The 26,840-nt window shown below is 38.2% G+C and overlaps 1 protein-coding gene across 8 annotated transcripts in view; it reads right to left on the bottom strand.

The window, feature by feature from the left end:
* The window catches only part of MGAT5 (alpha-1,6-mannosylglycoprotein 6-beta-N-acetylglucosaminyltransferase), a 111,969-nt gene that overhangs the window by 45,385 nt on the left and 39,744 nt on the right, over positions 1 to 26,840 (bottom strand). For 6 of the 8 annotated variants that reach the window (XM_054277561.1, XM_054277562.1, XM_054277564.1 and 3 more), the window contains 5 exons: positions 24,146 to 24,537; positions 19,973 to 20,140; positions 9,884 to 9,960; positions 8,347 to 8,436; positions 368 to 439 (listed from right to left, as the gene is read on the bottom strand). In XM_054277561.1, the coding sequence (XP_054133536.1) occupies positions 368 to 439; positions 8,347 to 8,436; positions 9,884 to 9,960; positions 19,973 to 20,140; positions 24,146 to 24,383 (645 nt within the window). In that variant the 5' untranslated portion in view covers positions 24,384 to 24,537. The remainder of the gene's footprint in view (positions 1 to 367; positions 440 to 8,346; positions 8,437 to 9,883; positions 9,961 to 19,972; positions 20,141 to 24,145; positions 24,538 to 26,840) is intronic. The other 2 variants (XM_054277563.1, XM_054277568.1) reach the window with 1 other exon arrangement.

Genomic DNA, 26,840 nt, shown 5'->3' with positions numbered 1-26,840 from the left:
GCAGCTTTGTAAAAAGGCCCATATTTCTGGGACAAGAAAAATGGACATTTTCACATATACTTAACACTGGTGAGCAGTTTGTGGATTTGTATTTTTTCTTAGTATCTGCATAGAGCATTTCATAAATTTAAACTCAAAAATGCTTTTAATGAAAATCTACCAGCAAGAGCACAATACAATGACTGAATACATGAGCTACACATGTCAAGGAGGATTCCTTTCAGCTTTGAAGAATGGAGGAGTAAAAATTGTAAATTCTAATCTTTTTAGCATTTATTTGGCACAGGATTCCAGGATATTTTGCACGAATCACAATTACTGAATTATTTCTCCTGTTTGTCCTTATTAAGGACATGGTTGTTCTTACCACTCTTTTTTGATCAGTTTCTTCATTAGGATTTTTTGCTCTCCAAGGTAAACGAGGACACCAATTTTCAACCTATAAAACAATCACATCAAAATAAATTATGTTACTTTATTTTTAGCTTGACCAAAGCCTCCACTCACTGCCTTCATATTACACCTTTATGCTAACCTGATGGCTTAAATAAGTAATCAGCTGATAATAAGGTGATCATTTCAAGATAAAATTGCTTTTTTGCAGAAAAAGTTTAAGACTGCTTTTTGCAATTCAATGCTCTTTTAACCCAGCAAATTTGCCACCAGAAGTCACATTTAGATATTCATTCAAGATAATGAAAACACAAGATCAAGGCAGAGGTCAGCTGTTAAATGTTCAAAATACAATTTCTCTGAGCAGTTCTAAAATGTTTTCAATACGCTTTTTATGCTTCTACACCTTACAAAAATATGTATTTTGAAACATTTCCATCTCCCTAGAATACCTTTATAAAAAGACAAAGCTTGCTAAATCAAAGGATCAAAGTTCTACCTTGTAGCAATGCAGACCAAAAAAGTAAGAATCATTATAGAATCAAAGCCACCATGTTTGAAGGCTGTAAATAAGGTAATTATAACATAAGGAACAATATTCACACACATCAATGAGAAACATGATCAATGCAAATGCAGTACTCCTACTATTGTCCACTAGAAATAAAAAAGTACAACAGGAAATAGTGAAGAAATAGCAAATGGATGAAAGTCACTGAGAGCTCCTTAGCTGCCCCAGGGATCCTGCCTGTTGTGTAGAATCCATATTATTTATGTACCTTAAGAAATTAGAGCACTTGCTCTGGGGAAGGAGGAATCTCAGTGTTGGAGGCAAACCCATGAAAACTGAAACATGACTGTACTGTAAAAAGGGGGAAATGCAAAAATTTATCAGCTGGCTAAGACACCCCATCACTACTGATTAAGTTCACAACTCTCAGAGAATTGAAAGTCAGAGTTGCTTTTATGGTTCCTCCAATCACAGACCTGTCAAAACACAATTTTAGCTTAATCATGCTGCAGAAGCCTGGAGCTTTACAGATTAAAGGCTTAAGATCACACCATATGATTGCCTAGAGGGCCAATCACATGAAAATAAATGAATAGCCATCCTAACCTCATTAAAGGGAAGAAATGTATCAGCCTTGGATTCCTCAGACAAATTATAAAAAAGCATTTTGAATGCTGTGACTTAACTTACTCAATGTGTTTAACATAAAATTTGAAAGCAGCGACTTATCAACCTCCTTTGAAAACATCTGATTCTTCACTGGTCTTCAACTCTGGAACTACATCAGAAATTGTGACAATTATCAATCCTAACTTTTAGAACTATAAAGTTGTGGCAGGAAAAAGTTGCAAGCTCCACATTTTAAATCATGCACAGTCACAAACTCTGTTTTCTCTTCCCTTTGTTTTAATAGTACAAATTTTGCATTATTCCTAGCATTAGAACTGATCTAAATTAAGATATGACATTTCAAGGACTACTGTACGTGCCCCTTTTCTGACTCTATGTATTTCACATTGCACCACAAGGCATCCTAAAGGAATTGCAGATTTTTCAGGGCTGCCAAGGACAGTTCACTACACGCCTCACTGACTGAAAAACAAATACAGTTCTTTTGTGCTTCCAGAAATATTCCCTCTAGTCTGAAAATAAATTATAATAATTCTCATCACAAATAAACACTTAAGGAATAGATTCAAAGTAATATCAGTGTCTGCAGTTGGTCTGACTCTCATTTTTCCTTATTGATCTTTAGCAATGATGGCAGAAAGGATTGTAATATCACTAAAGTGGGTCTAGATGAAAACTCCATCAGAAATATCCTTCAGCTTTGCAGTTGTTTAGATATAGAAGATCTACATACAACAAGCTCTAATTTTGAGCAAGGTGAAGGAAGGCAGTGGTGCTCATTTGGATCCTGCTCTTTAACTTGTTCATTTGATCATTTAAGACCAAACACTAAAGATGCCTCTGAAGAAGGAATCAGGGCTCCTCCTGCCCATTTCCAGCACTGCCTTCCTCTCCTTGGGTCACCATCAGCTCTTTCTCCAGCTGATTCTCTCCACAGCAACCTTCTGTTGTACTGCCATGGAGATGATTTAATAGGAAGGATGTGATACCAGACAGATTAGCAGTTAAAGATGACTGTTGGGAAGCAGCAACTGCAGATTTGAAGACAGACCATCTTTTGGATGAGTGATATAAATGCTAAGCTATTATTCAGAACACACTATATTTATCTTTGTACTGTCATATTTTTGAATAAGACCAGCTGTGCCTCCTGTTCCTGGTACTGAATTCAATGCAAATCAAGGGCATTAGATAGTCTTTGATCTTGCTCAGGAAGCTGTGTCTACCTGAGAAGCCAAGTGTTCCCTGCTTGGTTTGGAATCACATCAGTCACAGCACTGCTTGGAGTGTAAGTAGCCAGCTCCTTCAGGTGAAGTTGCACAGCAGTTTAAAAGTTCAAAATTTAAGTGCTACATGATCCCAGATACTAGAGAAAAGCTGGTGTTCTGAACTGCTCTGAGGTGTAAATGGCTAGGTTTAGGATGAAAAAAAACCCCAAACAAACCTAATAAATTTGAAGAGTACTTGCTTTACAGAAGCCTTGCAGGTGTCTGTTCCAGTGACTCTTCCTCAGACACTGAAACTGAGTGCAAGGCAAGGTTGCAGCACTCGACTCTATTACAGAGCAAGTACTTCAAGCAAGGTTTTAAGAACCTGACAAACATCTGTAGCACTGGAGCAGTATGAACATCTTCCAAATTGAATCAAAGCATACTCTGCCAGCAGCTCTCCACATTCAAAATTTCAGCAAGACCTTTATGCTTTCAAAGAGTCACAGTGGGAGCTGAATAAAGCTGGAGCTGAAGGGCACGCTCTGAGCCCTTGGGATAATCTTCATTTTGGATTCTGCCAAAGGGCAGGTGCAGCCCATCCACAGGGAAGCTAAAACAACTTTCTTTACACACCAGGTGAACACACTGCTCAGTGTACTTCCATCCATGGTACAGTGCTGCTCTTAAGTGAGTCCAGGAGAGAAGAATACACAAACAAAATAATCCACTGCAATATGTGGTGAAACAAAGTGCATCTTTAAATTTATCAGGCAGTATGAAGACAGGTAATGAACTTGTAATGCCACAAATCCCTTTGAGAATTTGATGTGAAAGCACTGCTCCAATTGGGAAGGTGACTTGTTGAACTCCTATTTTTTGTTTAGCATTTCCTCAATGACAGAATCCCTTGGAAGGGGTTGCAGAATGTGCGATGTGCAAGGTGAGTGCCTGTCTGGTTAGTGAAATAGAGCAGGATACAGGCGGCTTTGGATGTGGCTGGTTCCAAAGGCAGTCTCAAATGCTGGGTGTTAGGTACCCACAGCCCTGGTGACAAGGCAACACAACATTTCACACATCAATCAGCAAACAGCCTCTTGTCTGCCTTCAGCAATGGGCACTGTATTTGACTCCTCTCATACGCTGGCATTTATGTCTTTTCCAACAAGTCACTGAAAGACTAATCCCAGTTTAAGGTGACAGAAGAAGAAAAAAATAACAGCCCAAACCACCCCAAATCAGGCCAATCCACCAACAGGAGATTCAGGGACAAAGTGCTGACTTTCATCAGCATTTCAGTTTCTTAGGGACATATATAAGATGTCTAAATAGCTCTGAACTTCTGGTGATTTACATTTCAGACAACAACGCTGGTTTTGTGAAATTTCTGAGTATTTGCATAGAGTTGAAAGAAGCTGATTTGATGTTACATTACACTGAAGAAATGCAAATCATTAACTCAATGTCCAGGATTAGCAGCAGAAATGGTGGAAAGGGGACTTCCCCATGGACGTGAGCAAATTGCAGTAAACTAGAAAAACCACAAGGATTAAAGGAATCTCTCTAATTATGATACCCAGGAATTTTCACCAAATTGTGCCTCAGACTACAGCTTGCACCCTGGAAACAAATCCATGTTCAAAATCACCTTTGGTTTTTGTTTTAGCCCTGAAAGCAGAAGTAAGAGTATGAAGAAAAATACCCCCACTACCAAACTGTGCCTTGTGTTTCCATCAAGTCTGAAGGACTGAAAACAAGAATTCTCTCCAGCAGTGTATTAGCACACATACAAAAGCTACAGGAATCTCACAGACTGGAATTCAAACCAGTTTTAAATCTTTGAAGTGCTGGAATCCAAGATGGGTACCAAAAATTACACATGAACCTGAAAGATGGGCTGGAGATCCAAAGCCTGGGATTTTAGAGAGACCTGCCCAGCTCCAGCAGGTAAGCACCAGTGTAATGAGAGGGGGTAACTTGCACCACAGCTACCAGCTGACCACCAGTCCCACTCCTGTGTGGAAAGCAGTCCTCTCAGAGAAACATGGATGTAGATAAAGAAAATAAAAAAAAAAAGATCTATAAGTCCCCTCCACTTTCTCCACTTTTTAAAAGCTTGGAAATAGTGTGAAAAACTCATTTTCTAGAAGATATTTTTAAAAGCTTCATTCTTCAGCTGCAAACTGACATTTTGCAGTGAAATATATTTTTGTACTGCCTAGAAATTAATTTTTTCACATTTCTGCCCAGAGGCAATGCCATCCCTGAAAATGATAACTGTGCCAATGCCATTACAGCGTTAAACAACTGCCTTTTTCATAACTAAGAGCTAAGTTTAAAAGTAAGTAACTCTTCTCTATGGGCATCACGGTTAAAAGGAAGCAAGTTTAACTTGCTGTTTAATGTTTGCTATTTCTAATCCCTGTCTGGCTCTGTATGCAAGAGGATGCAAGCCTGGTTTTGCTATTCAGGCCATTTGTATCTCACCCACTCTTCAAAGATTCCAGCACAATTTGTGTTCTGAGGACCAGAGGGTGGGGAGGCACAGGTCACCCAGACAAGCTGTGGCTGCCCCATCCCTGGAAGTGTCCAAGGCCGGGTTGGATGGGACTTGGAGCAACCTGGGACAGTGGAAGGTGTCCCTGCCCATGGCAGGGATGTGAACAAGATGAGCTTTAAAGCCCCTTCCACCCCAAGCCATTCCATGGGTCTGTGACCACACAGCTGCATCTCACACCCCAGGAAAGATCCAGTGCCTGAAGCAAAACAGTGCGAAAGAAATGCAAAAATTCTCTCAGTTTCACCTGCAAATTTGCACAGGGGACAGCTTTAAATAAAAGGCAGAAGCCTGGACATGCTGGGTTGGTTCTTGCTTTCCTTGGGCTGCCACACTTGCCTCCCATTCTCAAGCAGCCAAGACACAGAGCAGTGCAGAAGACCTGTTCCTGAGCTCCGGCAGGTGTTTTTGCCACCCAAAGCAAGGCAGAACTGCTGGTACCTGCCCTTGAGCAGGCTCTTCAGGAGGGAACACCTGGGGCAGCCTGGATTTTGTCAGCATTGTTTCTGTTTTGCAGACACTCAGGAGGAAAACATAACAGAGCACATGGCTGATACCCAAAGGCTGGGGTTTATGACTTTTGTTTCTAAACCTTTACATAAGCTGTGGACAAATTACTTTGTGTCTCTGTGGCTCTGACCCATATTGCACACCAAAATGAAACATTTTGGGCTCCTTTGTTTACAAGTTTAAAATTACATTACAAAGAGTACTGGATGAGCATAATGTAACGCCCTAACTCAACTGCTTCAGAATAAAAAAAGTAAACCACATAGGAGTATGAAATAGCACAGACACTTGTCACACTAGATTGTAGAGGTGATTTGAAGAGTAAAAGTAGATATATGCATGATTTCATGCACATTGTTTTTCCAAACTGAGGTTGTACATAATGTGATGCATATATTGCCTTTTGAAACATGCACATACACAACCATCTCACTCCAACAGCCTAACCTTGAAGTAAAAAAGAAAAATCTTAACAGTAATATCCTCTCCATTACCCTAATGCATTTTAATATTTTAAATCAGCAGTTCTGACTTGAGAGCTCTGTAGGCACATTTATCATTCAGCTGTGCAACCGTGCTATAAACTGTCAACTCTTCATCACTGTCCACATTGACAAATTACTCTTGCAACAGCATTTCCAAGTTATCCCTAGCAGCCAACACACCTCATAAATCCACATCATTGTAGTGTTATTAGAATTTCATTTCATGCTTGCATTCGCAAACATTTAAGCTTTCAACCTCTGCTGCTGGACATTAATCATGAAATTAATCATAGGATTAAGAATGCCAAATTTAAACTCAAGGTTAATAACACACTCACCCAATATTAGTTTTACATTCTGTCATAAGAAAACACTCTAAAAGAAAAAAAAAAGGACAATACCTCTTTCTGAAGTTAACAAATATGCACATGGGCTAATTGCACTTTTATTCCTTCATGAAATGAAAAGTTGAACAAATTAAATATTGCTGCTTAAATAAAAAATTCAAATCCCAAGACCCTTGGAAAAAAACCATTTGGCCTCTGAAAGTCTGCTCACATTTGGCCATGAAAGATCAGTTATGAAAGAGCTAATGCCATCAACTGACTTTTCAAGACTGATGCTTGCAATGTAAAAAATTGGGATTTAACAGAAATGCAAAATAGTAAATGTCATTGAAGAATATTGGAGTCTTGGCTTCAGCTGAGATACATCATCATTTTAAAGATATGTCTGCATTAAAACCATGAAGCACCTGCTGGTTGACAGAATACTAATGACCAAACATAGCTCTTCTGATGCTAAAACAAAACCTTCTAGTAGAAACCTTAGATCAAATTCAGATGATTATGGAACCATATCTCTAGCCTCTATGATAAATAACAAAATAAATAATATAGTTGTACTTTATCTTTTCCTTCTACAGCTTCACAGCCCATAAATAAATCAACACTTGGTGCTAGAAATGGAATGAGTCAAAACTGTGATTCAACCCAGCCTTTGTTATGCCTTCAGATAAATGTTTTGGATATGCATTTAACTATTGCTGCTTCAAGTAACACCCCCAGAAGTTCAGTGACAGTCAACTGAGTAAATCAATAGAAACTGCTTTGATTACAACTGAGTCATTTATTATAACAGACTTACTGTTTTAATCTCAGATATATAATTTAAGATCCCAGCCCAACCTTACCAGTCCTACAGAAGCTACAAAATTACTATTGGTTGCAATCCTGCAGCCACATTGGCTCTTTCAGTTCTTTGCAAGCAGTGAGCCACTGGATATCAACACTCTTTCTACGATTAGTTGCCATAAGTTATCAAAATTTCACTTATAAGAGGTTGAGTGATCAAATACATCTGACTATTTCTGGTGCATGCACACCTCAAGCCAGTAATAGAACTCATGAAAATTAACTGACAAAATTAATTCTTGGGAAAGAAGTGTTACCCAGGAAATAGAAATAAAACCTCACCAGGACAAGCACCCTACTCAGCTGTGTACAAAACAGCTTAGGCTGTGACAGGTACCAAAGGTTTTAGCCAATATAGCTGCAACTTCACTCAAAAACATGACATTCAGGTTCTTTTTTTGTTCCTGCTAACAGATTCCACAATTCACAAACAGTCTCTGAGCAGGAAGTGGCCATGCTGCTCAGGACAATGGACCATCAAGCACTATTTTCTAAATTTTCCATTCCAAATGCTCTCTATTAGTACCTCAGCAGCTGCCTTAAAAGCAATAGAAAAAGTGTTTAAAGGCAAAGATCTCTGACTGAGCTTCACATGCATGTTTAACAGGATACCCAACATGGCCTCCCTGGAGAGCTGCTACTGACATCACTGCAGTTACAAACATTAGAATTCTTCAGGCTAGAAACCCCTGCAGAGTTCATGAATAATGGCAACACATTTAATAATTCAGTTTTAATAACTTTTTCCTCTTTACCCAATTATTTCGAACAAAATTATGATTTTTTTGAGAAAAGTACAGCTACTAAAGCTATGAAGGCAATATGATGTTCCCCTTCTGCCGATGAGAAGATTACTGACCTCACTGAGGTAAATAAAAAAGGAGCACGTGGACCCATCTACACCATAACTCGCATAACAGGGATCCGACCGCCACATATCTTTCATCCACTGCAAAGAACAAAAGACATGAAAGTTTATTAGGTTAAAGTACAACAAAACAGCTCTGTTTTACACTCAGGAATAAAGGAGGAAGTGGCAAAGTGGTTATAAATATCACAAATAACAAACCAGGAATTTTATTAATGATTAGCAGCACTGTATGCCTGCATTCAGTAATGCTGGGGAAGCAGCAGCACAGCAGATGTGAGCACAGCTCATACAAACTGGCAGCCAGGCAAGCAGAGACAAATATTGGGAGAATAAAACTGGGATCCAGACATTTGGCTCTGGCTGGAGTTGAATGCATTGTGTGCTCCCCACAACGATATGCTCCCTCTAGAATTTCACATATCATTTCAGTTACCAAAACTGAAATCTGCCATTTCTGCAGAAGCAAATAATTGACTTCAGTTCATATTTCAATATTCAAATAATTTATTACATAGTCACTATGCAGCCTGTTTGCCAAAAGAGATCAAAACACAGATCAGAGATTCAAAATGTAAAGAGTTTTAATTTTACAAATATTGGGTATTTAAGCAAGCAGAAATTTTACTATGGTCCACCACTAATCATAGAACCACAGGTGGGAAGAGAGCTTAAAGATCATCTCATTCCAATACACCTGCCATGGGCAGGGGCAGCTTTCATTAGACCAAGTGGCTCTGAGCCCCTTCCAACCTGGTCTTGAACTTTTAGGGATGGGGCATTCACAGCAATAAACCAGTATTCCTTACACTTGAAACATATCTTGGGGGAAAAAATCCCTTAAAAACCTCAGTCTCGGGAAATTTGTTGGAGCATGTTTCTTTATTTTTGTTGCCTTTTTCTTCATTTCTTTCCAGCTTAAGTCTGATGGGTTGTAATATTTAGCCTTTCCAAGTGCATTATTAGTAAAACACAGGGACTTATGTAGAATGCACTGTGAATCTCAGAATTCTGGTTGCATATTTAGGCACTGCCTATTCTAGAGCAGAGGAGGCAGAATGTTTTCAAGGGAAAAGGAGAATAGAGGAACCACACAGATCTGTAGGCAAAGAGATGAAAGAAAGGCAAAGAAACATCATGCTGAAAAAGGGGCTAGAGTGAGGTACCCACAGAAACACAGTCATGGGGCAGGGGAACACCAAATTACTCATCATGGGGAGGAAAACAGGGCTTTTCCAAAAGGAGAAATTTCTGAATAACAAGATAGCATTCAAACAATAAGGCTTTTCAGTAAATAACATAGCATTTTAATATGGCAATTTTTTCCTGACTTAAGAGGATGCCACTTTATTTCTCTGCAGCAGTAGTATTAAAGGCTTGAGGTGAGAAATGCTGCAGTGACACACAGTCCTAAATATCCTATTTTTTGACTTAGTTGTTCTTGTTTAACACCTCTGAGTAGAGACCTCTTGCAACATATGTTCCATTTTTAATTGAATGCACATAAGATTAAAACCAGTTCACTTACCTTTATTTTCCCTTCACAGTGAGGAAAACCATCCATAGGAGGCAATTCACACTGTTCCTGGGCTCCATTTATGAGATCTAAAGAGAAACACAGACCATAACTGAGCTTCATTTCACAGTTCTGACAGATAGCCTGATGAATCCTGCCTTTTATTTTCATGAATCCACATCCCAGACTGACTGAAGGGTCCTATTGGGTAATATTTGTTACAACATCAAAACTCAGAGTGCTCCTTTTTGATCACATGAGAAAATGGTTGCATAGATTTCAACTCTTACTTGAAGTGAAAGTGCTGAATTACAAAAATTGATGTAAAAAGACTCAAAAAGCTCATCCATACTGAAAATAACAAGAAGAAAATAATTTCCTAATCAAAGTATGCTGGAAACTACTAAATTGCAACAATTTGTTTCCATTTGTCAAACATTTATAGGATGTATATGGCTCTTAAACACAAAACTAGTTTTTCAAGCTCTGCTATCACTTTATCAAATACTCACCATCCGAAACTTGGCACCAGATATATGACCCAATTAATAAATGTTGCAATATGATCTAATTTAACAACTGAGTAGCACTACATCACATCTCACAAGAAATACTTTCTATGGTCTCCCAAGGTTATTTTTTTTCTTCTTTTTTGCCCATTTTAATATTTTTTTTTCATTCTAGATTATTGCAACGCATTAAAGACTGTAATAAAGAGCAGGATCTGTAGCCCATGAGCCAAAGAAAAAGCAGCAGTTTTAAAGGACATTACTCCTTCAGCTCCAAGGGACTTTCTTAGAAGAACCCTCTAATGCAGGCCTTTAAGGCAAGAAAAATTATTACCATGGTGGAGAGATTCTTGCCAAAGGCAGTGGAGGAGGTTTTCAATTTAGGTAGTTCATCCCACAGCTATCTAAATTATACCTGCATCATTTCTGGCTTTTTCTACAGGCAAGAATCAAGATCATTAAAGTCAGCCAGCCATCAACCTGGGAACACTTTACACTGTGGCAGTAACTGTGCACAATTTCATCCAGAATATACTAATTAGAGTGCCCAGAAGAAAATACAAAAAGAGTTACAGCATTAGAATAGAATAGTGACAAAAACCTGTGGGTAAAAGTTAAAATGTTGCATTATATTATTATATGCAAAACCCATGACCTGATCTATCTATTCTCCATTTTTTTGCAAATAGCTTCTTTTAAAGATAAAACTTGAAATGTGAGCCAAGCATTGCAAAATGAACTTGATGGGGGAAAGAAGAGTCATGGCAGGAAGTCCCCATTTCTTTGTCAGCCTCTGCAGCAGGAGACATTTGACAAACTGAGCCGTACTGCCAGTGACAATAGAACTGAAGCAAAGTGGTTTGTACAATGACTCTGTAATTTCAAATCAATAAGCACTTCCAAAATATTCTGCCTATCTTCTCATCCTTGTGGGGCTCTTGCAGACCAGATCACCGACATCTAAGGCTGTGATTTCTGCTCTGAATAACAACATACAGAGCATGCATACAGATGGCAGCAATTTGAAGTAAATTCTCAATTCAGTCAGTAGAGCTACATAATAATAGGACTATTTGCTTCACTGCAGTTCAGGAATCAGACCTTCCACTTGCATCACACCAGAATCAGTACCTGGGATCTAACAGTAATAAAAAGGCATGGTTACTATATGGTAATTTTCAATAATCAGTAAATTTCCATTAGAAGACCTTTATGGTCTAAATGGTTTATGGACTTTTTTTTTTTTTTCTCTCCTCCTAACTCATAAGTCTGAATGCAAAATAACATTTTTACATAAGGCATGCCAATTTCAAGATCTTCCTAAAAGAAAAAAAGACTTCTGAAATCTCTGGTACAACATCATAGCTGCAGCATAACCCTAGAAAAAGTTTAACTTTCAGCACCATACTAAATTTAGGATGGAAAATGCTGAATGCCTGAGTATAGCTTGCCAACAAGAATAAGCCATGAATTTTGTCATTTAAAATAAAAAAATGTCTTCTATCTCAAGTTAATTATGCTATCATATGATGACTTTTCCCTTCAGAAGGTTAGTCAAGCAAATCCTCTCTTCTACTTAAGTCCTATTAAGTACAGGGTAATACATAAGCATAAGCTATAATTCCTTATTTTACAGCACACAGTGCCAAGTCCATCACTTATACCATATTTCATTTTAATGGGGATTTCATGGCTTGTTAAAGAAAGAAAAGATGGAGGAAAAACCCCCAAAATCCAGACAACAGCCTGATTTTTGGTAAATACACAACTGCCCTTTACATTTTTGCTTCTGTCATGTGTGAACGTATTCTTTGCATCCCAGTGTGTTTTTGTTGAGAGGCAAAGATCTTTGCTGCTGTTCATTACTCACAAGGTTTTACCTGCAAGAATGAAACCCCTCTTCCAACATTCACACCCTGCTCCAGCCTCACACTTCCACAGCTCCCATCAGCCGTGGCAGAAGCACACAGAAACTTCCCAAGCACAAACCCTGCCAGCCCTCCCTGCTCCTGCCCATCCCAAGAAGCCAAAAGGAAGAGACAGGCATTTTTCTCAGCACGAGATGCAGATTTTCTCAGACTTCTGGTCTGCCCTGTGGCCAGCTGCACTAAGGCTTTTTCAGAGCAGTCCCACTGTTGCTCTTCCACTGGGATGGGTTACACACAAACAGAGCAGGGATCTCTCCAGGCTAATCTGTCTGTACAGGGAACATGGAACACTAATGCCCACCTTTATCACCTCTAGCCATGTTGAAATATTAATGTGCCTGGGACTATTATCAAGTGTGTCTGACATCCTTCCTCCTTCTTGCCAGCAACAGTAAATACTCCTAGGATTTGCCTTCCTCAAAAATATTAATGGTTTTTCTCCACCATAGTCCACAGACAGAGGAGATGCTCCACACAATCACAGCTTCCCATTCAGCCTTACCATGGATCTATATCCCAAACACCTCCATCAGCTTTCACTTGCTTCATTCTCAGCTATTGATCAGGCAACAGTACAGTGAAGGCAATTCTATAAAACTTAAACAGTCCCATGAAACAATTTACATAACACTGCTATCGAGAACAGGAAAAAATGTAGCAATATGTGCATACAAGAGGAAATGAATGTGGAAGAACAGGAGAAGGAACAGAGAAATGTAATTGTGTTCCATCTGAGTATTCCCTAGAGAAGCAGTCTTTCCTCAGTGCCCATGAGCAGGAAGCCAGCTGATGCAGTCAGACTGGAAACACATCCACATCAAGGACTGCTGTCCAAAGCAACAACTGCCTGCAGAAATGGGCAAGTCACTGCTGGTTTCCACACACAAGCCTGAGAATTCAGTGCAGACTCTGAATTCCCCAGTGAATAATCCTGGCAGTTCCAGTCAACTACTACTTGCTCTGGTTGTACCCTTTCTTCTTGGCCACTGGCAGTGGGAGTTCTAGGTTGAGAATCATCCCTCCTAATTTTTTCCTTAATGATCAGACCCTGTGTGAAGAATTACATTTCTGCTCCTCCTGCTGCTCATTTGAACTCAGCATGGAGGTGTGCTTGAGCTTGTTGGTAGCACCTCATAGCTGGCTCTCCTTACACAGGAATCCAGAGGTGAACAAATCTTGTATTTCCCATGAGACCAAGCTCAACCAGACATCAGCAATTCACACTTCTGAGTGTGATCATAAAGACAAGGGAGATAAAGAAGTGGAACCCTGGGGATGCCAATCTACACATCAGGATGTTCCAAAGCATGAAAAGCAAGCATTAGCATACAAGTCAAGACTTAGGAGGTTTTCATCAACCCCAAACTCTAATATCTCAGGAGGATTCTTGTTAAAAAGTCTGGATAGATGTATTATGCTGTTAGCAAATTCATGTTGGATAGTTCTTTCCTGAAGGGGAAAACCAAGCCAGACATTAAAGTTACTTTTTTTGAAAAATAGTATTTGAGAAGCCACAAGAATTTTTACCCTTAATTAGGATTTATGTAATTTAAAATGCAAGCTCTGAAATCTCTTTTCCCAGCCAAAACTTAGAACTTAAAGCCAGAAAGTTAGAAATACAGCTGTCAAGTTAGTATAAAACAACAGCAGTTAATAAACACAAATTTTTCTCCTAAACTTTATATGAGCCATTATATTATGTTCTGCACGCACCTAAGTGTTTTTGAATTCATGGATAGCTTATCTCCTCTTGACTGCTGTTATGAAAAGACATAATTATTAAACATTTATCTCATATGATGTTACATTAAAAGTCAATGCGTTAACACACTAAAAACATGAACAGAGCACATAATAAAACAAAAAGCATGCAGCTGGTACAGATCATCCTGGAAAAAAAAAAAAGAAAAATATTGATAAAACACCCACCAACTGCAGATTTTAAAAAACCTCTTTAAATGCTGTTTGTGAGGTCCTGGGATATTTAAAATATAACTACCAAACTCCATCCTCATGTTTAGAAAGGAACCATATGCTCCCTTCACAAATGATCTATAGCTTTGCACCAGACGTCGCTGGAGCACAGCAGGTGAACCTGAACTTGTGAACAATCCTCAGTTGTTTCAGTGCAAAGTCTGGCACGTCAGCACGCACCACGTGGCACATCTGAGCTAAATCACCAACCCTGCCCTGGAAAAGAAGCTTCTCTCCTGTTGCTTGCTGTGAGCACTGCGCCTGCTGAAGTCCCAGGCCTCCAGCACCTCAACACCAGCTCACAGATGCAGCTCTTCACTGCCTCCTGCATTTCAACTCCACAGATTTTATTTGTAATAGTGAAGGTTTACAACACCCACGTTGAGAATGATATGGCTAAAAGCACAGCCTGTGGTAGGGAATTGATTTTTGTTTGCTTTCAAGTTGCTCTTTAATAAAACAGTAAAAATGAGCAATAGTAAGTGCTACATGCATATTTCCTCCCTTTTCTATGTTGCACATTCTTCAAATAACGTACTTTGTAATAGGCTAAAAAAATTCTGCTTCAGTTTTCCTCCATCAGACAGTTAGGAAGTCTAGAAATATTCCACTAAGACAGTACTCTGAATAAGAGTTATAATTAGTCACTCAGCAGTGAGTGCTGCTTGATAGGTGCTCTGTTTGTCATAAGAGTTTTAAAATAGCAATATTGGTTAAACCAAATGGATAGGCTGCGATACAGCTGAAAATGCAAGCTGACACCAGCAGCCTATCTACTCTGCTAAGGACCAGCTTGGTGTTCTTCTGAGAATAGAAATGTATTAAGAATTTAACACAACACTAAAAATGATGTACTTTGGAACCTTGAGGCTTAAACTCTGGTTTTTAGACTAGTGCATATTAAAGTATTTTTTGATGATATACAGCACAGATAATAGCTCAAGTCAAAAGTGTTCCCATCAGCAGATTTCATAAAATTCAGAACCTCTCTAGTATTATAAGGTCAGAGTAATCACATCCGATCAAATCTATTCACCAATTTTATCTCTGTTCTCCTTCTAGTTTTGATCATTAAATATAAGTACTATTCTTACTTTAATTCCTGAAACTGTTCTCTTGTTTTTATTTCAGTCCTGAAATCTGGTATCTGTGGTTAGACACAGTCTGTAGTTAAGGCTGGTTTAGTTTGTGTAAGGTCTTCTTTCCCTTCTCCAACTAATTAACACATTCCCAATTCAATTCACATTTTTCATCTCCAGCTGGTAAGATTTCTTTAAAGAGAGAATTTGCAGTGTGAGCTGAAAGCCCTAACAACATATTCAACCAAATGAGCTAAAGGTTTCGAGATTTTAAATGCAGAGCACAAAATGCTTTTTACCAACATTTTAGAGACTTGTGTAGCAAAGTGTTGGTATGATTTAAAGAAAATTAACTTTTCTACCTCTAGTCCATCCTCACACAAGCTGTGCTGCTGTGTTCCATTAGCACTACTGAAATCAATGCAGTGTTAGGAGAATTCAAGTAGTAGTCAAGTGGTTAATCAAAATGCAGCCCAGGGGACCACTAAGAGCCCCCTTCAGCATTATTAACACAGCTTTGCACTGCAGTGGAAAATATTCACCAGTGGTCCTCTGCACACACCACACTGTGCTGTGACAGCCAGGTCTGAGGGCACACAAAACTCCCCAGCTCCACACAAATGCCTTTGTGGGAGGGGGGAAAATCTTAATAAACACACAGGTACAGTGTGGAAAATGAATACAATGAATTAGGCACAGTAAACACGGGTCAAAGCAAAACATCACCTCCAGGAAGCTGCTATCTTGACTATCAGAGCCAGTGCAGTCCCACACCCTGCTACAACTGGTACACTGTGGGGTACATCACTTGGTGCTCTGACACACCCTGCTGAATGAAGAAGAGCTACTCTAGTCCTCTCAAGGCAGGAGGGCAGCTTTGGAATTCAAACCAACATGCAGTATCTTAGCTTTTTTAATCTCTGCAAGTACAGGACTATGGTGGAACTGTGGCTGCAGATTGTAAACCCAACAAGGCCGTGCAACAAAATTAATCAGAGAGCCACGGAAACAAATCCACTGATGCTGAGGTTACCTGAGTCCTTCCGCCCTGACCTAAAAGGCTTCAGTGTGGCAGCCTCAAGGCTTCAGGAATAAGGGCATGGAAATACCACGACAAAGGTCCTTCTCACCATAGTAACATTACAAAAAAAAGCCTTGTAGCATTGCCAAAGCTGACTTGTCAGCCTGCCTTGCTACATATTCACGAAGGATGCCAGATATCTGACAGGCATCCAAGCCATCATGTCTTAAATGACAAGTATACACTGAAGTCTGTATCTTAATGAGTGACTTGAAAGATGTTAAAAGTGAAGTTGTTAGAAGGGAACTGAACAGCCAACACAGCAGAACAAGTTAATGCACAAGGCAGCAAAGCTATGGGAGCTTTGAACAGCAATGTCCTCCTTCACTGTGCAGTGAATGGCAAAAGAATGTTTTGTAAACAACCAGTCTGGCAGAGTTTTCAGTACAATTATTATATCTGGGGTGTTAGATGGTCAAGATTTTAAAAAAATTTAGCTTGTCACTGAAGAAGCAAAGAAAGAGCAATGACCACCTTTAAAGAAACCCATCCCACAACACAACACTAATCCCACTCCCATTGCTCACCAAAAATATCACATGAAGAAAACAGAGGACTGATTCTCTGATCATGTTTCTGCAGATTTCCTTAACTGATGAACCATGATAGTGCAATTCTGTCCCACAAAAATCAAGGATTTCTTTATCCTTATTTTAGAAAAGCACAACTGTTAAAAAATAAATTGCCTAAACCAAACTGATCTTGTGCCTGTCACATGGAACCAAAGATGCAGCTCCAACAGTAGCAGCCCTGTAGACAAGCTCTGCTTTAAAGTGCCATGGTTTTGTATTTCCCCCTTTCTGTTTAATCATCTCTACAACAGCAACTTTAAATCTATGTAGGGTATAATTTGTGGCAGTGGCCCAAAGCTTCCTGTTCTAAAGGCTGATGAGAACTCTTATCTCCTAGACCCAAAGTTCAGATTAATACTTTCCTGTGTATATGGGAATATATTACTTCCCACAGATGCAAAAAGGATGGCTATCAAATATCTCAGAAGCTTTTCAGATACTATTTAGATAAATAGAAAAAAGAGAGACAAGGAAAGACAGCTTTATTGCTTTTGAAACCAATCAGCCAAACTTTATAAGCATCTTTATATTATTGCATGATGTAGCTCCACTGGAAGCAGGACTCTTGTAGAAAAGTCTGCTAATGACATTGCACTGTTTCACTGACAAATAAAGCTATAAAACACAATTTACTGCAGAGTTTTAAGCAGCAACTCAAGAAGCCTTTAAAAAGATTATCAGAATTATTAAACATTATGTTAATCAGATGCTTCACAAACACTATGGTTGTCCACACAGAAAGACCAAAATTATTAACAATCACTAACATGAATTTGTCTAAAGTCAGCATTAAAATATTACAACTGGAAAAGAGAGGAAGGGTAATCCTAACATGCTTGTTGTGATCACTTCATTGTGTAACAGCTGAATGTTATAAAGAAAACGATCATCTGTATTTGTACACATACCTCTTTCAACTCCAGTAAAATGAAAAACTGTTGGGTAACAAAATGCCTTTACCACAATTTTCACATTACCTCAATTGCTCTAACACAATTGAAAAGGGATGTTATTGAAATATTACAGACAAAACCAACATTGGTATTATCACAATGCCCTCACCTAGCTTATTTTCTGAACAATTCCTTCCCAACAGAGAAGATACTTATATTACAATTATGCTGGAATCATATGGCTTCCAGAGCATGCTGACAGGAAACTGCCACGAAGGAAGAAGTAGAGACAAGTTTTTCATTTCCATTTGGCTGCCTCTGATCTGAGTAATTGCCACTGATTGCTTCAAATGGATGAAGAGCAGGCACTTGAGACAGGGATTAGGTTCAAACTCTAACCCTAGGTACTATCCAGTCCAGAGGTACCTGAGCAGTGACATCATCCAGTCATCAGCACAATACATTAATTGAACCTTAAGGAGCTCCTACCTAAAGGTTTTTCCTGTTGCTGCTGTTTAATGGTTGCTTCAGACATTTTAAACTCGGGGTACTGAGAGTCAAGGGTAAAAAACTTGTGGCTCTGATGAGAGGAATTGTGTTCTTTGCCACAGAGCAAGCCTCGGGCAGTACAAAGTAATGCAAACACTGCAAACGGAAAACTCTTACCAGGCTCCTTCAATGCTGATCCTGAATACCAAAACTGCGAATTTAGCCCACTCCAAGAATAATAAACAACATTCAAATCACCCTAAGAACTGATGAAAGATGTTTCCTTCTCAGGTAAGAACAATGAACCTTTACCTATAAATTTTAAAGCAACAACTTGAGTATACATGTTCCCATTATCTGTAAATCTAAGGAAATAACTCTTTTGTCCAGCTACATAAAGAAAACATACAGGGATGTTTTTCATTTTATATATATGGCCCAGAAACTCTAACAGCGCTGTACTCATTCACTTTTCATCTCAGTGGAAGTTTTTCCAACCAAGATCTGGTGCTGGATGCCTTGTGGCAGGAAGGTGGCACAGCCTGTCAGCACCTTGCAGGTGCTTCACGTCTTTAGGTACTTGTTCCTCACCTGCCTTCAATTCTACCAAGGCAAGGCAAATTGGGGAGGGAAAGGTCTGTCTGACCAAGAGATAACATGACTTGAGCACCCTGATACAGATAAATGCAGTTAGGATTGAGCAACTCTGCTGCCACACTGTCATCAGGCAGTCACTTGCAAATCTGCTTTCCTAGACTTGTTCCAGTGGCATTTCCCTACCAAAGGCAGCATCTGCTTCTCTATTTTGAGAATTTCAGCAAGTAACACCTTCTCAACAGAAATATTTATTTTTGCAGGAAACCCAAGGACAGACAAGGCAAAGGAGCACAGTTATCAACTTATTTACCAAGTTACCTTAACTCATCTGCTCTATTCTCTTTTGGGACTGCAAAGATCATTGGACTTACACTCAGACTTTCCTATGAGTCAGGACTGCCAGTATGTCCTTCAACTTGGTGGCAGAACAAAACAGTCCATTCATTGCAAATAAAATGAATGGCTTCAAATGTAATCTCAAAACATGTTTTTATTTTAACTGAATGTACCAGGTAGGTGATCTCTCTGTCCTAAGAGCCATTAAACACTGTAGGGAAAGACATTTTTAAATCATGACCAACAAATATAATAAATGTTTTCTTTCAGTTAGTAATCAATAAAGTGCATATGGTAGAATGGCAGAGCAGATTGATACCAACCTAAATAGTTAGGCTTTGAGAGAAAAGATCTCCAAGGTTTCATCATTCTAAAATGCAACCATGAAACATCTACTATAAATGGGTGAACTATTCCCTTGAGAAAAGATTTTGATTTTCTAATGTGTTCAACTTACCACAGAAAAAAAGATCTTCCACTAAGCTTGGACTTCAATTTGTCATTGATAAAGGCTAGACTCTGAATTTTGTTTTCTAAGACATTCCAAATATCTAACACTGAAAAATCGTATTATGCTCAAGAGAGTAAAGGATAAAGAGAATTATTTATTATCATAAATAATTTTAGTAATCGCCATACACACCTGCTACATTAAGCTTTTCAGCTGCTCCTAAGCTGGGAGCAGAAGTGGTGGTGTTGTTGGTCGAGTTTGCTCCTGTTCCATTAAGTACAAGATTGTCCACCTTGGACTCCAACTTCCCAATGCGCTGCAAGATATTATCCAACAGGACAGCAAGGGTCTTTTTCAAATCTGCAAGTGAAAATGAAAAGTTAAACTGCTTAATAATGCAGTGCACACTTGTCAGACAGAAGCAAACAATAGATACAAGAATGAGACTGGAGATATATAGATAGACATATATACATACATATATATATACATACACACTTTCTCAGTGCAAATCTTTGCCATTAGCAGCTTTATCCATTCATGCTCCCCACTTTGTTCAGCCTCAGATACAAGTTTCCTTGGCCATGGAACTTGTCAGCCTGTATATTTTATGAAGCACAGTGCTACTCGTAGATATCCACATTCAAGGTGAAATGTGAGCCTTTACAGGAACAGAAAAATGCTTGCTTTGCAATGGCTCAAGTAATAAGAAGCTGCTTAAATAATAATGAGGCTAAACCTAAATCCATATTCAAACACTATCAGAGGAACTGTCTGTTGATACTCAGTCACCTGGGAACAAAAATCCCCTTCCCAAAAAGGAGAGCTTTAAGCCAGTACAAAAACCTTCTCCTGCATCTCCTCCACATAACCAGCTTCTGCACTGGGAAATTAAAAATAGATAATAATTTCTAAAAAAAATTTAAGTTCAACCTTTCTGTTGTATTCACATAACCCCAAAAATCACATTTCCTTTCTTCAGTCTGGTGATTGGCTCTGTTTGGTCTGACACAGGGCTTCCTTGGCATGGAAGGCAATGGACAATAACAGGAATTTGCATATCAAATGACAACACGGAAAGAGTTCTCTTTTTCCCCTCATTTTTTTACTTTTCCTTATTTTTTCATTTCCTTATTTTTTCCTCTTTTTTTCCTTATTTTTTAATTTTTTCTTATTTTCTTATTTTTTTCCTTGGCTTTCATTTTGTTCAGATTCCTTGAAGGAACACAAGACACTTTGGCAAGAACTAAGGACAAGAGGAGAAAACTATCAGACAAAACCGTATAATTATAATGGCAACAAGCCAAAGATGAAACTATTGTCCTTTGTTCATTTACCCTTGCAATGATTAAAGAATTTGGTACAAGGAATTTACATTATTTTTCCATTTAATTACCTAAAATAATTGCATGTGTTTTGGTATAATGTATTTTCTGTTTTACACAACTTTCAAATCAAATAATATTCTGAACTATAATAGAAAACTTTTCCATACATATGAAGACATTCTACTGTCTCTACAGCAGTTGTATTTTTGACACATTCATTCTGGTTTTTTTTGTTTTTTTTTCCCATGACTATCTCAATTCTTGTGCAAATGAGATAATAAATAAGAAAAGGCTATTACTTTAGAAAGCTTATAATTGTTTTCTCCAAACAAAAGGAGAATCATATTTATTTCATGGTTCCATAAAGAAAGACTTTCTCATCATAACTGTGTTTTCCTTTGTCCTGTAAAGATCAGAAGGTGGAATTTGAAGCATTAGTCCACACATCTGGGCTATTTTAAAAGTGGTCCAAAAGTTATTTAATGGCATAGTGTGCAGAAGAAAAGGAAACTCTGGACTCAACAGGAACAAAACCATGGTACAGAATGAAGAAAAAAATCAAGGAAAAAAGTAGTAAAAATAACTCAGGAAACAGTGAAGAAGAAACATAGCCTACATAAAAGTACACACTGATCATAAAGACAAAAGAGGTTCAAAATAATTACTTTTTAATTCTTATACCAACACACTGATATGAGAAACATCTTGTCAGAACAAAAAGGGAAGTGGAGGCTACTTTGAGAAGGGGAAGGAAGAAGCACTGATTCACAGAATTTTTGTAAAAGAACCATTCACTGCTATAAATCTAATATTCACTGTGTATATCTGAACTATAAGTTTAAAAAGGAAAATATTTGAGCCACCTACCTGACAAGTGAATACAGGGCAGAAAGAAAAAGTGGGAAAGTAAACAAGCTGTGCAACCACAATTAAGGAATGACTGAAAACCTTTCAGGTGGGTAAAAGCAGCTAAATCCAGCAAACATTTAATTTATACTTGAACATGGAAATCATGACTGTGCTCATTTAAAGCAATCAGAGGATAACATTAAGAAATATAAAAAGGCTAAATAAGCAAGAGCATTAATTTTCACAGAGTATTGAAGAAGCCTCTACCAATTATTACTAACATCAGTTATTAATGTGTTTATTTGTGAAGAGCTAACCTGATTATTTGCTAGCAGCAAGTCATTTGGTATGCCAAACAGGACAAATTAACTCATTAAGTAATTACCTTACCCAATTTCATAAACTATTATTTAATATGGTGTTATTCCCTCACCCTAGTGCTTTTCCCTGAAATATTTTAAATAACTGCATTACCATTATTTTCCATCTTTCCAAACTACTTTGTTGAAAACATCTGGCCAAACTTTAAATTTAAGTCTTTAATCTTAAAAATCTTCTCAGCCATGGACTTGAAATTGCTACACAAACCTTGGCCTTCCCTTCAGAGAAGTGTCACTAAGTTATTTCACCAACTGTTTCCAAATGCAGTTTAACTTCTCCTTGGGAACTTGACCAGTGTTTGGAGGCAAGTCAACTTATTCCCCAGCAGGATTTGGAACAGGAAATTAATGCCACAGGCAGCAAGCTGCAGGGGGACTTTGCCTATGGATATCCTGTACCCATATTAACCCAGTTACCTTCAATCTCTGGCGCCAGATTATTAGGGTTTTGTTGTCTATTTTCTTTCTCAATTCATCCTCCATCAAGCACCTCTGCACAGTAACAGGACACTGGCAATGGCTATACAGCAGATAAAGTTTTGTTTTGAGCCTAATCACACAACCCTCTAAGGATGTCTACTGGCTCAGAGATCCTCAACCCAAATATTGATCTATGCCACTCTGTTTTGCTTGTGTTGCTTCGTAAGGCTACAGTTCCACTACAGCTCAACATGCAGCCACAAATCTGGAGTTACAGAATAAGGGCAGGTTGTTATTTAAGCAATGAAGCAATTCAATTGTTAGCTATGTTGGGGATAATAATCTCATGCTTACAGGCAAACAAATGCACACCAACTCAAAATTTTGCTTTTTAGAGGAAAAAGTACTTTTGACAGAAACAAGACACCTTCCAGCAAGATATTTTCACTGCATGCACCAAAAAGCATAGAGTATTAAGAGAAAACTAGAGAAAGAAGTGCAGTTATTCTATCTATTGCATTCTAGTCTATATTCTTTGCCTAACATAAAAAACCCTATCTACTCAATTTCTTCAGAGCTGAATAATAAGACAACTATAAAAGAAAACAAATGTAAATGCTAATTAGTTTTCCAGACATTCTGAAAGTGCATAGGTAAGTTGGAAAGAAAGTGAGTCTAAAAATTGCTAAAGAAGTAAGGTGCATTATGTGATCTTAGACTGAAAAGGAACCATGCCTAACCTGAAATTTGATTATATTTTATTTTTTAGTAATATTTTCAGGTAATATGCTTCATTCTTTTCTGCTTGCTTTGTCTGACACATGCACAAAAATTGAACTCTCATGTACAAACTGGAAGAGAGCAAGCATTAGAAACAACTGCCAAACAAAGCACTAAAACTCACAGTTTTCTGCCCTGAGGCAAATAGGATATACTTAAGCTTAATTTAGGATTATACCAGATAAATAAACTTAAACATTAAGTAAATTGACTGAACAAAGAAGTGAAATGGGAAAGAAGAAATAAGTAGCAGGTCTCCATTTTAAACTAAGGCAAGTTTTTTCACAGGTGATTTCTTACATCACTGAAACGAAAACTGAAAAGTCTCCCAACTTTCTCAAAAACACCAAAAAAGTTTTTGAAAACTGAGTTCTAACAAATAACCTAAAGTATACTAGACAGAGGTACTAGACAGACATAATAAAAATTAGCAGACACTGGAAATGTAAAGTTTGTCCCACTTAAAAGGAAAGGCCATTTTCTCCACTTGTACAGAAAATGCACAGGGCAAAGTACTGCTAATTGAGAGACATTATGAAGCAAAATGTTTGGACAATTGAGAAAAAAGCCTTAATCATATTATCAAATAATCCAGAGAACACACTTACCATATGCTGTCACTGTCCCAACATAAGGCCCATCAACTACATTTTTATTTTCTTCAGCTAATGCTTTGATGTATCTTTTGCTGAGATCCAAAATTTGCTCACGCAGGACTGAACTGCTTTCGTGTTGTGTTTGCTGCTGAATAGTAAAATGCAGAAGCATCATTCCCCAAATAAAACCAAAAGTCACTAGAAAAAAGCCTAGTTTCTGAGAGGACAGCTTCCATGGAGAGAATGCCATGATTCCCAACAGCTTCACACAGTTACTACAAAGGTTCCTAAAGCATGAAGCCAAACAGCAAGTTCATGGTCCAGGTATATAAATATCACAGAGCAGGACTCAGTCTTATTCCAACTCCTTTGTCAACACATATCCGTGTTTCAGTTCCATCCTGCTGCAAGAGAAGAGAAAAAAAAGCACAGTTAGCACACTGAAGTTTTTACTATCCATTCTAGTTCTTCCCTCTAACCTGTACAAATCAGGAGCGGACAATGTGCTTGCTTTGTAAATGGTTAATTTGCATGTCTCATCACTGCACTGTACCAGCCAGAGCAAAAAGGGGCTGAGAAAAGCGCTGGAAAGACAACAAAGCAGGAGTGATGTGCCCGAGCAGGTGGAGAACACCTCACAGGATCTGGATCAAATTCCCTGCCTGAGGTGGTTTCTAAGCTGTATTTCAAAGTAAGGCTGCTGTAACATATTTATTTGTGTGTGTGTATGCAAAACTCTGCGATGTTGCCAGTGCAGCAATTTAAGACAATTCTCAATGTAATTCAGTTCTCAGAAAACAAGTAATTTTAGCTGGCAGTGACACTGCTCGGAGTTCCTGGCAGGAGCTACAGCATATGGCTAGATAGGTGATCAGGAAATCAGACTCCCTCAGGGGGAAAGAGGAAAGAAGAAATCTACATTATTTAAGCCAATACACTCTCCTGGCTTCCACTGCAAGCAGTTGGGAGGCTGGAATAATGTCCTGCTCCTGTGTGGCCTCTGCTGTGCAGTTACTCCTCAGCCATAAAACATACTCCAAATCAGGCGGCTCTTTGTAACTGAATTGAAAACACAAACTTCTGAATGCAGCAACATGTCTTTTATATAGAAACTAGTATTCTCAGAGCTTTTCATACACAAGGGAAAAGGAATTGTAATAAAGGCCTTCAAGATACAGTAGGACCAACTTTTGAAAGTAAAATCAGTTACAAAACATGGCATGAAGAATCTAAAGGCAAGAAATGGTCTGTGATGAGAGTTAGAGGCAGGGTCCTTAGCCTAAAGTCCAACTAGAAGAGGGGTAATTAAAGGTAATTAAGTGTAACCTATCATGTTAGAACACAGATTTGGTAAAATGTTATCCTTTTAACTTCATAATGCTCCCAGACAGGATTAGAGAACATAATGTTCCCTTCCATTCTGTGCTTGCACAGATAATGCAGATGTTGCTCTGTTTTAATAGGATAATTACTCAGATCCCTGCTAGTAGTGCTCCCTGCTTGTTAAAATTCCCTGTGGATCTTCTGCTTCCAGTTAACCAGGAGTTGTGCAGCTGGACAGAAATACCTTTGGGGCACTTACCCTCAATGTGACTTGGGTGTGCACATTGCACATCACTGATTAAACTGATTGTAGAAGTGAAGGCACATTACTTAAACTAAAAGCAGGCAAGGCAGACACTGTCCTGTGCACTCACACTGCTAAAGGAACAATCTGCAGCCATCTTTTGCTTAAGGAGGAATGGGGCAGAGAAATTAATTGCAAGTACAGTGAAAAACATCATAAAGCCTGCAAATTGGCTTATTTCACACTGAAAATATCTCAGGAAAGAAAATGAACAGTTTCAACAGAGAAAATTAAGGACTCTGTTTAATGCTGATCGACATAAATTTCAGTTAATTTTCCAAGAAATGGCAGGGAGAAATTTTACTTCTTTCTGTTTGTTTAACTATAGTCATGAGGTATTTTGGGTCTGGCTGGATAGCAGAATATTGTTAGTTCATTAAAAGCTGAAAGTTTTACTATTCTTTTGCATTATTGAGTGCGATAAAATATAGAAAAATCCATAGTCTAAAAAAATATAATGACTTTTAAAAAAATCTAAAGTATTCTAGATAAACTCCCTCAGTGACTTAATTTCAAGTAAGCACTGACAACATCCTCTAAAGCAATAAGATCTGTGGTTAAACAGTCAATATTTTTTCCTCAATTATCACTTGTTTGTGAAGCAGAAAACACTGAATAAGAAAGTAAACCTATCACCACCATGTTTTAACAGACAAGTGCTAATGATTGTTTATGACTAATTGATAATGGAAAAAAACCACCTCTGAACATAATTAACATTAAAAACAGCAATTAAAAATTCTAGTGCTTCACAGCCTTATTTTTAAAGTTCTAGAACAGAAAGATGGTATAAGAAATAGTGCAATGACACTGAACTATGAGAATGATCTCCTTAAAGAGGTGTTGACTTTTCTGTTCTATTTATCAGCAGAAAAACAAATCTTAAATCCACTTAAAAACTGTAAGAAGGTACACAGCAAATATTAAACCTTTGCCATAAGAAAGGACTAAAATTCAATGACAGATAAGAATGGCCCCCAGGATTTCAACAAACAAACAGAAAACCCCAAACCCAAATATCACCAACAAGCCTTATTTTTCCTGAAGCAATTTCAGTGGCCAGGAACCTGATAAGCTCCC

The sequence above is a fragment of the Melozone crissalis genome, unplaced genomic scaffold, assembly GCF_028551555.1.
Source record: "Melozone crissalis strain CALT ecotype California unplaced genomic scaffold, PUWL_Pcris_2 ptg000023l_1, whole genome shotgun sequence".
Classification (NCBI taxonomy): domain Eukaryota; kingdom Metazoa; phylum Chordata; class Aves; order Passeriformes; family Passerellidae; genus Melozone; species Melozone crissalis.
Note: the sequence above shows the minus strand (reverse complement) of the source record. Positions and strands in the feature narration are given on the sequence as shown.